Source organism: Callospermophilus lateralis, chromosome 1, assembly GCF_048772815.1.
Source record: "Callospermophilus lateralis isolate mCalLat2 chromosome 1, mCalLat2.hap1, whole genome shotgun sequence".
NCBI lineage: Eukaryota > Metazoa > Chordata > Mammalia > Rodentia > Sciuridae > Callospermophilus > Callospermophilus lateralis.
In genome coordinates, this window is record NC_135305.1 from 211,722,149 (window position 1) to 211,733,570 (window position 11,422).

Sequence of the window (11,422 nt, forward strand, 5' to 3'; positions counted from 1 at the left end):
CATGTGCCCATTTTGCAGAGAAGCCAATTGAGGTTCAGGGAGAGGAGCATGTGTTGCCTTCCGGTCAGTGAGGGATTCTGGGACCTTCTTGCCAGAAATGTTCTCTGCTGCCTTCCCTCTGCCACCTACCCTCCATCCCCGCCCCTGCATCCTGCCCCTTCTGTGCCCTCCCAGCCTGGCTGTGGGGTGGGACAGACAGGGTCACGTGGACCTGGGTTCAGCGGGAGGAAGCCAGGCAGGGTGCAGAAAGCTGCTGATTCTGGGGCTGGCCAGGAAATCAAGGTAAGAGGGATAATACATGTGGCCCCCCAAGTGGGTGATCTGGAGGTAGAGCTGAGAACCGAGGGGCAGTCAAGATGCGGAAAGTATGTGGGCAGACACTGGGCAGCACTGTCTCTCTCTAGTCCTGCAGGGAGCCTCCACCATGGACTCACGGAGACAGAGCTCCCAAACCCAGCCCGCTGCCCCACCTCTGCCGACATCCTACTGCTGGCACACAGGAGGTGGAGGGGAGAAGGGGACTGGCGGGTTCCGCTGGGGCCGCTTCGTTGGTTGGGGAAGAGCACTGAGCCACCAGGAGCCCATGATTAGCAGCCAGCCAACCCCCCGCTTGCTGTTCCGTCGGGTCCTCTCTGCACCCCCCAAGGAGTCACGGACCAGTCGCCTCAGGCTATCCAGGACCCTCTGGGGAAGACATAAGAACCCACCGCAGGAGCCAGAGCTGGAGCCAGAAGCCCCAGGTACATGCTTCCCCCCACCCTGAACTTGGGCAGGGCCGGGTGGCCGGATGCTTGGGTTTTGTCTGCCACCAGAGCATCAGCCCTCTAGACACAGGAAGTTGTGGGGAGTGCAGAAGCCCAGCAGGAAGTGACTGGGGCCGGCAGCCCTCTTCCCTCTTTTCACCTAAAGAGGGGTGACGTAGAGTTGCCAAGGACCCATGGTCAGGGGCTTCAGACTGAGGAAAGGAAAGGGAGCAGAGCACACGAGTACTGTCCAGAGGCCAAATGGCTCTCAGCCCCAACAGGTCTCCCCTGTATTCAATGGTCCAGGCTCCGTCTCTTCTGCCTGGATACCCACCTCCTCTGCCTTCTGATCTCCAGCCTTGTGTCTTACCTGTGTCTCTTGGTCTCCTTTGAGCCTCCACTTCCCCATTAGTTAAGCGGGAAAATGATGATCTCCACCTTGAAGGTCACAGTGGTTCATTAATTCATATTCATTCCTCCATTTATTCATTCAGACAGGCGTTTGTTGAGCATCGATCATGTGCCAGTCCCCCGTTGAGGCACTAAGATGCACAAGTGAACAAGGCAGATGACATTCCCTGCCCTGTTGAGCCCACAGTGTGGTGGTGGTGGTGGGTGGAGGCGACAGACAGTAAAAACAAAAAAAAAGGTCAACAAAAAAAATGACAGATGGTTCCAAGTGTCGTGCCAAGGGATCTAGAAGGTAATGGATATCATGAGGATTAGAGCTCAGGAATGTGGCACCAGCCCAGCCCAGCATATTGTAAGTGATCCATTAATAAGTAGGAGTTATCATTTGTTGCCCCTAGTGGTTAAAGCAAGGGAGCAGGCGGTCATTTGACAGGGCTGATCCCACTCTTCCATTACTGGGAGCTCAGTTAAATCTCCCTATTCATATTTCCAGTTTGCAGGCATCTCTCAGGATGTCAGGGCTTGTACACTGCATAGGATCCAGAGAAAGCACTCCAACAAGCAAATCTGCTCAAACACCTCTCATGGGTCTCTACTACCCTTCGAATAAAACCCTAGTTCCTCCAACAGGCAAACCTCCACCCAAGACCTGGCTCCCATCTCTTCCTGGGCTTTTTCCTCCTGCCTCCGAGCCCTCCCCTCTATGTCTCTGGGCTGTGCTCATCATCAGCCTTTGCTCAAGATGTTCCTGCCACCTTTCCTCTCATCTCTGCTTACCAAAATCTAACCTTTTGTTCAAGACCTACCATGAGCGGATTCTCTCTGGGAGGCCTTCCTGACCCACTGACTGCTACCTCCCCTTCCCCAAGAAAGGGACCTCCCCCTACTCTGAGATGTTTCTGTTCTTTCTCAAACTTTGAATCTTTCCACCTTCGACTTATTTGTATAAAGACTCATGGCTTCTGTCCTGTTTAACCTTTTTAAATAATTTTAAAAAAAAATTTTATGTGGTGCTGAGGATCAAACCCAGTGCCTCACATGTGCTAGGCCAGGGCTCTACCACAGAGCTACAACCCCAAACCCTGTGCCTTTTGAACCTACCCACTACCTTGGTTAAGAAAATAATGCTGTGTTGTAGCCTGGCTCGGCCACTCACAAACTGTGTGACCCTGGGCAAGCGGGTGGGCTGTGTGTTTGGTGGGGACAAGGACAAGAGAGTGATAGACACATGCCTGACATGATTATCAGATAGTGCACCTAAGAGGGGACCGCTGATGAGCCTTGGTGTATGGAGATGGTGACTGGAGGGAGAAGAAATGACTAAGTCATCTAGCACCTCCTTCTCTTCCCAGAGCCAGAGCCGGAGCCTCACGTCCCACAGATCCCCGAGGCCCCCACCCCTGATGTGCCTGTCTGGGATATTGGGGGCTTCACCCTGCTTGATGGAAGGCTGGTGCTTCTCGGGGGCGAGGAGGAAGTGAGAGGGGGCACGTGAGCAAAGGGAGGGAAGGAGGGAAAGGGAAAATAGGGTTGGCACGGGAGGGAAAGGCATCTGCCCCTTCCTCTGCCTTTCTCCCTCCACTTTCTCACTGCCTGCTCCTGCGGGAAAACAGGGTCCTCGCCGGCCAAGGGTGGGAAGTGCCAGCTCAGAAGGCAGCATGCAAGTGGCCATGGGGAACCTCAGGGATGCAGGTAAGTCTCTTGAGAGGCAGGGAAGGCTCGGGTATTTGGGAGCCTCTCAGAGTGGGGCAGACTAAGATGATTCCAAGCCCTAAACTGCCACTTCTGACTACCCACAGATCGGACCCTTGGAAAGGCAGAGCCAGAGGCTGCTGGCTCCAACCAGGTCCACAATGTTCGGGTGAGGCAGCCAGTGGGAAGAGGGGAGTGCGGGCAGGGGTGAGCAAGGACTCCGAAACCCTCAGAGCTGAAGGGGCACTTTTACTGGTTGATCTGGTGTAGGTCGCTGATCCTCTCTGGGTCTCTGTGTCCCCCTATCCATCAGATAGAGATAATGAGAATTTCCCTCTTGGGTCTGTTTACAAGTAGAGGATGCAGAAAAGCTGATGGGAGATGCTTTAGAAATGCGAGCTGCCGGTCTTCTTTATTATTGCTGGTAATACAGCCTGGGTTTGGTGTGAGTCCACTGAGACCAGCAGATCCTCCAGGACATCTGGGAGGGAAAGAGCTGAGAAGGAAGCACAGAGTTCTTCCCAGCTGATGTCCACCTCTCCGCAGGGGTTGCTCAAGAGGCTGAAAGAGAAGAAAAAGGCCAGGTCTGAGCTGGGAGCCAATACCTCCAGGGATGGGTAAGGGTCTCTGAGGGGCTGGAGCGGGCAGAGGGCCTGGGGTTCAGTATGTGTCCCCCAGCACCTATCAATCCCACCTTCCCTAAACACCTCCTATCCCTTCCTCTGTGTTCTGCCCCAGGTCACATGATGCTGGGGCCATAAATATCCTGAAACAGAGCCTGCTTTTGGTTGAAGGGTTGGAGTGAGCTCTAAAATGGAGCTAAGTCAAGACCCTGGTCTGTGAGGGTCAGGGAAGGAACACTTTAGCTGACACCTTGGTTGAAAGTTAGGCCAAGGGTTGGGAAAAGCAGAAGGAACAGCAAGTGCAAAGGCTAAAAGGCAGAAAGGATCAAAAAAACAAGGCCAACTGTGGAGTTCAGAAAGATGGTGACAAGGGTTGGTCTTTCTGAGGTCATGCAGGCCACCGTGAGACAGAGTAGAAACAGGATCCAATTTAGGTTCAAGTTCCTGGCCTTCCTCTACCCTTCAGGCTATGGTGGGTGTGCAGGGAAGGGAGGAATGATGCTTGCTCACGGGTTTCTGCCCCCGCCCGATCCCCCAGTACTATGGGCTCTAAAGAATCACTGGCCACACTCTCTGAGCTGGACCTGGGTGCCGAACGGGAGGTGCGGGTCTGGCCACTGCACCCCAGCCTCTTGGGAGAGCCCTACTGTTTCCAGGTTAGTGCAAGCCATCCTCCCCCTGGTCCCACCCCTGACCTTTTGGCGCCACCATTGGCTTCAACCACACCCTTGGATCCCCTGCCCCAACAGGTCACGTGGGTGGGCGGTAGCCGCTGCTTCTCCTGTCGCTCGGGCGCTGAGAGAGATCGCTGGATTGAAGATCTTCGTCGCCACTTCCAGCCCAGTCAGGTCATTCATTGCCCGAGAAAAGCTGGACATGGAGACCCTGCCCACGGGCCCCGGGCGCGCCCCTTCCATTCTCCTCAAAGTTTGCTCGATCCAAACTCTCTCCCCTGAAACACACTCGCCCACACCTTCACAACCTTTCCATCTGTGATGGCACCAGCCAGCAACAGATCAGACAGCCCCTCTATTTCATCCTGGCACGATCTGTGTCCAAAACCCTATGTACCCATTACTCCTCTATATCATAGAGCCCCGATCTCTCCGGGAACCGCAACCCCTCCCAAAGCTAGAACCTTCTGTATAGTTATCTTGGACCTCCGAGGCCCTGCGTTTTTTCCCAAGGGCCAGCAATCTCCTTAGGGCAGGGCGCACAGCGTTGGACGCTTCGCGCTTCTCCCGCTTATCCAACTTGGAGCGCTGAGGCCTCCGAAACACTCTGCCTCCTGGTTCCTGCCCACAGGACAACGTGGAGCGGGAAGAGACGTGGCTGAGCGTGTGGGTGCACGAGGCGAAGGGGCTGCCCCGAGCGGCTGGGGCATCGGGCGTGCGAGCCGAGTTGTGGCTAGATGGCGCGCTGCTGGCGCGCACCGCACCGCGGGCTGGCCCAGGCCAGCTCTTCTGGGCCGAGCGCTTCCACTTCGAGGCGCTGCCACCGGCCCGTCGCCTGTCACTGAGACTTCGCGGCGGAGGCTCGGCAGGAGCAGATCTGGGCCGTGTGACGCTGAATCTGGAGGAGCTGAGCGCTCCCCGCGCGCCCGCGGCGGGCCTGGAGCGCTGGTTCCCGCTACTGGGACAGCCAACGGGTGCAGCCCTGCGGGCGCGAATCCGGGCCAGACGCCTCCGGGTGCTGCCGTCGGAGCGCTACAAGGAGCTGGCGGAGTTTCTCACCTTCCACTACGCGCGCCTCTGCGGAGCGCTCGAGCCCGCGCTGCCTGCGCAGGCCAAGGAGGAGCTGGCAGCCGCCATGGTGCGCGTGCTGCAGGCCACCGGCCGGGCGCAGGTGAGGCGCCACGACTGCGCGGACCGGGACACCCTAGGGACAGATAGTGGAGTGGGGAGGCGAAACCTGAGCAGTACTAGTAAGGGACGAGAATCTCGGGCGGGGCCTGAGCATCACCTGTGAGGGGCAGGACTTGAACTCCAGCTGCGAGGGGCGGAGCCTGAGCAGAGCCTCCGTAATACAGGGCTTGTTTTTGCCCTGAGGAGCGGAGGTTTTGGTCTCAGCTATGAGCCCCAAAAGCGAGGAGTGGGCAGTCAACAAGGAAGGGCAAGAATGAAGAACGGTGTGAAGATCGGGTCTAGGGCCAAGATTACCCCGGCTCAGTCTGCACAACATGACTGACCTCTGCCTTACCCAGGCGTTGGTAACCGACCTGGGCACAGCCGAGCTGGCCCGCTGTGGAGGCCGTGAGGCACTGCTGTTCCGAGAAAACACATTAGCCACCAAGGCCATTGATGAGTACATGAAGCTAGTGGCCCAGGATTACCTCCAGAAGACCCTAGGTGAGCTGGGGAGGGGAGCAGCTGGTGTCAAAGGCTTATTGGGTGGGCTAAGGGACCCGAAGAGATGTAGGAGGCCCTGGGTAGCCTGGATTCTGGTGGTTCTTTGGGGGTGCTAGTATCCTGGGGGGAAATGGAAACTCCTCAAGATGTTAGATGCCTCTGGAGTAAGTTAGAGATGGGTTGAAGGCTGGGTGCAGTGGGTTTGGGTCATAATGACCCTGGACTTTATCTGGCTCTTCCTGTCTTCAGGGGAGGTTGTTCAGCATCTCTGTGCCTCCACTGAGGACTGTGAGGTGGACCCCAGCAAGTGCCCAGCATCAGAGTTGCCCCAGCACCAGTCCAGACTTCGAAGCAGCTGTGAGGAGGTCTTTGAGACCATCATTCACTCCTATGAGTAAGAATCAAGGACCCAGCACCTGAGCCCACCCCCATCCCCACCACTCAGCCACTGTGATAACCTCGACCCTCCTGTTAGGGCTGCCAGACGAAATACAGGACACTAAGTTAAATTTGATGCAATATTTGGGTTATACTTACACTAGAAAAATTACTTGTTATTTATTTGAAAGTCAAATTTAACAGGATGTCCTGAAATTTTATTGGCTGTCTGTCAACCATATCTTCAATTCCATGACACCTGACCCCAGGTAACCTTGAGGAGATTCCATACCCCAATTTCATGCCATTTGACCCTAGTTAACAGAAAACCTCAATCTTATGACTTCTGGTTCCAGATGATGCATACCCCTAATCCCATGCTCTCCAACTTTCAGTCACCCTGTATCCCAAATCCTATAAAACTGAACACAGGAAACCTGGGATTCCTGTCCCTTGACTACTTCTAACTTTAGCTTAACTTTGGTGCTTAAATCCCGTGGCATCTGACTCTAAGTGGCCCTGTAACCCTAATCCCATCATATCATATACTCTGACACCTCAGTCTCATCTCCAATTATAACTACATCTCAAGCACATGAACTTTGTTCCTATGTGATCCAGGATACCAAATCCAAGAGTACTGATTCCAGAGGTTGCCATAACAACTACACTATAAGTACTGACCTTATGGGGACTTATAACCCCAAGTATCATTAAATCCTCAATCCTGGTACCTGGACCCCAGTGAGAAGGAAGCCTTTATGGCTTCATGAGTAGTTCCTTGGGGGATCATAGACAAGCCTTGAAATGCTTCCTTTGATGTATGACCCCTGCTCTTATAACCTTAACCACCCAGGATATTTACGCCCATAGCTGCCTCCTCTGACTATTATCTCTTCTGCCCCAGCTGGTTCCCATCAGAGCTGGGCACTGTCTTCTCAAGCTGGAGAGAAGCATGCAAAGCACGTGGCTCCGAGGCACTGGGCCCCCGACTAGTGTGTGCCTCCCTCTTCCTGAGGCTCCTATGCCCTGCTCTCCTGGCACCCAGCCTCTTTGGCCTGGCACCAGAGCACCCAGCACCTGGTCCAGCTCGCACCCTCACATTGATCGCCAAAGTTATCCAGAACCTCGCCAACCGTGCCCCGTAGGTGCTGGGAGATTGGGAGGCCATGCTGGGGGCACAAGGGTGGCAAGATGTCTGACCTGACTCATCCAGCCTGGCTCTGACTTAGGTTTGGTGAGAAGGAAGCCTACATGGGCTTCATGAATAGCTTCCTGGAAGATCATGGACCAGCTATGCAACACTTCTTGGACCAGGTGGCCATGGTGGATGTGAATGCTGCACCCAGTGGCTACCAAGGCAGTAGTGACCTGGCTCTCCAGTTGGCAGTCCTGCATGCCCAGCTCTGTACGATCTTTGCTGAGCTTGACCAGGTGTGACCTGAGCACAAAGCCCTGGGAAGGCAAAAAGCCTGGGAGACTCTGGCTCCAGAATCTCACTTAGCATCCTCCTTGCATGCCTCACTAGACAACCCGTGACAGCTTGGAACCACTGCCCACCATCCTGAGGGCCATCGAGGAGGGCCAGCCTGTCCCTGTATCTGTGCCAATGCGTCTTCCATCACCCCAGGTCCATTCCAGGTAACCTCAAGTCTGGTCTGGGTTATGATGATTGGGAGCAGAGGCAGGGCTCTCACACTGGGGGGGGGGGGTCATAAGTGAAAATCACAGGGATCGTGGGGCAGGACCATGGTGGGGACAGTGTCAGAATGGACAGAGGCCAGAGGTGGGGGGCTCACATATGGTAGAGGGCAGCTAGTCACCGAGTCAGATTGAATATAAGGTGGGGATAGAGTCATGTCGGAGGGCAGAGAGAGGTCACCTCATGTCAGAGAGAGAGTAACTTTGCAATCAGAGATCTAAGGTCGCTTTTCAATCAGATGTTGTGGAGGAGTAAAATCAGGGGTTGGTTTGAGATCAGATGTTAGAACATAGTCATCAAGTGTCAGGGCAGATTCATATTGTAAGCAGAGGTCAGGCTTAGGTTAGATGAGGTCAGGCATTATGGACAGGGTCATATTTGGGATCAAGGTCAGGGATCATATTCTACCAATGAACAAGAACAACAGGATCAGCGTAACATTTGTTGGGGAGAAGATGGGGCCACATTGGTAAGGAAGAGGGTGCCCTTGTAAGCAGAGGTCAAACCCAGGATCAGATGTAATCAGAGGTAATGGGAAGGATCAGATCAAGGGTTACAAGTGTCAGAGGTCAGGGGAGAGGCTAGAAAGAGAGGAAAGGTTATGTTGAGAATCATAGAGATGACAGAATGGTAGTCAGAAATCAAGGATAGGGTCTCATTAGGGTCATAGGTTAAAATATGATCTTTGGGGACAAGGTCACAGGGATGGGGTCATTTCTGGCCAATGGGCGGTGGTCATTTCAGGGGCTAGTTGAGGGTCTGAGATTCTCGATGGCACCCCAGTTTCTCCGCAGGGGAGAAGCCCGGCTTCTTGGCCCCCCGGGACCTCCCCAAGCACACCCCTCTCATCTCCAAGAGCCAGTCTCTGCGCAGCTTTCACGGTGCAGGGAGTTGGGCCCGGCCGCGACCCGATGAGGAGCGCCCCCCGCGGCGCCCCCGGCAAGTGCAGCGCACCCAGAGCGTCCCCGCCGGGCGCCCTGCCCGCCGCCGTCCATCTGCCGGACCCCGGCCGCGACCCAAAGGCTCCCTGCACGCTGGCCCCGCGCCCCGCGGCCGACCCTGGACCGGGGCCTCTGCCTCACTGCCTCGGAAGCCATCGGTGCCCTGGCAGCGCCAGCTGGACCAGCCGCGGGACCGAGACCAGGCTCTGGGCTCGCACCGCCCGGTGGGCAAGGTGAGGTCTGGCCCAGGTCCATGCGGGCGCGGGGTCTGGGAGTGGATAGGAACGGGACTGGAGGAAAGCCCGAAAGCCAGGCAAGACTAAGTTCAAATACCAAGCTCGCGGCACTTCGTGACTCCAGGGCCAGACTAACCCTCTCTGAGCCTCGGTTTCTCCCTCCGTAGAACAGGAACGATATATGGCAGAACCGTGGGGAAGCAGATCAGGAAGAAACGAGATGACGCTGCAGATAACAGCTGCTGTCTCCCCACAGTTGGCAGAGCTACAGTGCCAAGTGGCCGCGCTTCGCGAGGAGCAGAAAGCATTGTCCCGCCTCGTGGAATCACTAAGTACCCACATCCAAGCTTTGACGGAGCAGCAGGAGCAGCTGCGGTGTCAGCTGCAGGACCTAGACTCTAGGCTCAGTCCTAGGTGAGCCCCGCCCCCTCCACTAGTTCCACCTCCAGTCCGGCCGCACCAATGAGATCTCACCAAGCTCCGCATTTTTTCCCCCCTGGTACCCGGGATTGAACTCAGAGGCTAACCACTGAGTCACATCCGCAGCCCTTTTTATTTCTTTGTTTTGAGACAAGTTCTTACTAAGGTGCTTAGGGCCTCACTAAATTGCTGAGGATGGCCTCGAACTTGTGATCCTCCCGCTTCAGCCTCCTGAGTCGCTAGAATTACAAGCCTGAGCCACCATGACCAGGCTCTACTTTCATTCAGGCGCTCCCAAATCTCTCCTTGAACGGACACGGACACCTCCCCAAGCCACAGGTCCAGGTCCTGGCAGCCCCGCCCCCCCTGCAGCGTGGTCAGTCCCCTAACAAGTCCTCTTCTGCAGGTCGCCCCCCCCTCAATCAGTCCCTCTTAATCAGGTTGGGCCAGGACAGGGATCACTTAGCCTGGTGGCTCTCCCACCCTGTCACAACCCCTCCCAGGACGGGCCAATCTCCGCCTCCAGGCGTTGATTACCTGTCTTCCCATCTTATCCATGCCAGCTCTGATCAGACCTCTCTTCAGACATATTTAGGCCCCGCCCTCCAGCCTAAACAAACCCGGGCCCTGGGTCTCCTGTCCTACCTGGAGCTGAAAGAGACTTCTCAGCCTCTGATCTTTCCCCCTTGCCCCTGACCCCTACAGGGCATTGCAGTCGAATCCAGAGGGTGGTCTTTCAAGTAGTGAGGGTCACAGGCTGAAAAATATGGTAAGACTCCTGCTGGAGCCCTGGGGAAGATCTGGGCTGGAAAGGAGCCAGGGCTGGAGATCAGTCCTTCTCTGGCTACAAAACTCACCTCCACTGCCTCCCCAGGAGCGCCGCCTGACTGACATGGAGCATACTCAGGCCCAGCTGAGGGACGCTGTTCAGAACCTACAATTTCTTCCAAAGATACCAGAGTCACGGAGTCAGCCCCTGCCTCTCAAAGCACCTTGCGTCAATGGAGATACCACCTGAGCTGCCCATTCTCTATCCCACGTGGTCTGGGAGCAGAGAGCCGACTTAGGAGGGTATCTGACCCTGCCTTTAGCCCTGTGTGACCTACAGTGGGGAGTGGCATTGTAGGTGCCAACCAACCACTCTGGCACTCTGAGGTTGCCCAGTAAAATCTTGATTTCAGTAAAATCAGTGGTTTGTTTGTCCCTAAGGTTTGCTAATCATGGAGTAGCCCCTCACCCCCATTCAATTCTCCCAAATTCTCTCCTAATTTGAGGTCTCATGGAAGGGAAATGTAAGCAGATTCTCACCAGCTATGTGACCTTAGGCCATCACTCTAGAAGCCTTTATTTCATTATCTATAAAATGGATCTGAAGTTCTCCTACACCGGTGACAGACCCCTAAAAGTATTCAAAAAAAGGTATTCATCATTAGTATAGGCAGTACCTGTTTCTCAAGGAAGCATGGGTCCTACAACCCATTTATCCCATACCACCCTCACCTAATTCTCAAGCTCCAGATAAGAGAATTTTCCTAAACCCCAAATCCCAAACCAGCTTCCTCATGGCATGGAGAGCGTAGTCTGGGAGGCAGATGAAGGAAGGGTAAGGAAATGTGAAGTTCTGTGGGTGAATGGTGAGTAAATTAGTAGGCCTTTAAATCATGGGTGAGGGGTAGGGTGGAACATTAGGCAGGTGAATAGGTTAGTATTTGTTGGATGTTTGACCTACAGATGACTAGTTAGGTAGGCAGGTAACCAGGATGGATATGTCTATTTAGAAAAGACCTGGCTCATAGTAGGAAATAAATATTTGAATTAATTAAGTGATTTTATATATTGTGTGTACATTTGTTAAGATCTTCTGAAACTGAGCTGGGCTGTGGGGAAACAATGAGCACAGGACCCTTGTCCTCGTGTGGAGAAGATAA

The 11,422-nt window shown here is 54.7% G+C and overlaps 1 protein-coding gene across 1 annotated transcript; it reads left to right on the forward strand.

The window, feature by feature from the left end:
• Positions 1–361: 361 nt before the first annotated feature.
• On the forward strand, positions 362–11,273 carry Rasal3 (RAS protein activator like 3). The gene is made up of 17 exons (XM_076870830.2): positions 362–740; positions 2,507–2,631; positions 2,768–2,846; positions 2,954–3,015; positions 3,393–3,462; positions 3,998–4,125; positions 4,219–4,317; positions 4,775–5,314; positions 5,673–5,817; positions 6,067–6,211; positions 7,103–7,339; positions 7,428–7,629; positions 7,724–7,836; positions 8,681–9,071; positions 9,331–9,488; positions 10,200–10,263; positions 10,369–11,273. The coding sequence occupies exons 1-17, from the start codon at positions 368–370 to the stop codon at positions 10,510–10,512; spliced, it is 3,075 nt and encodes a 1,024-aa protein (XP_076726945.2). The 5' UTR covers positions 362–367; the 3' UTR covers positions 10,513–11,273.
• Positions 11,274–11,422: the final 149 nt, after the last annotated feature.

Coding starts and splice junctions, on each gene's coding strand:
- Rasal3 (XM_076870830.2), top strand. CDS start 368: ATGTGGGCAGACACTGGGCAGCACTGTCTCTCTCTAGTCCTGCAGGGA. Junction 7,340..7,427: donor AACCTCGCCAACCGTGCCCC/GTAGGTGCTGGG, acceptor GCTCTGACTTAG/GTTTGGTGAGAAGGAAGCCT. Junction 7,837..8,680: donor TCACCCCAGGTCCATTCCAG/GTAACCTCAAGT, acceptor ATGGCACCCCAG/TTTCTCCGCAGGGGAGAAGC.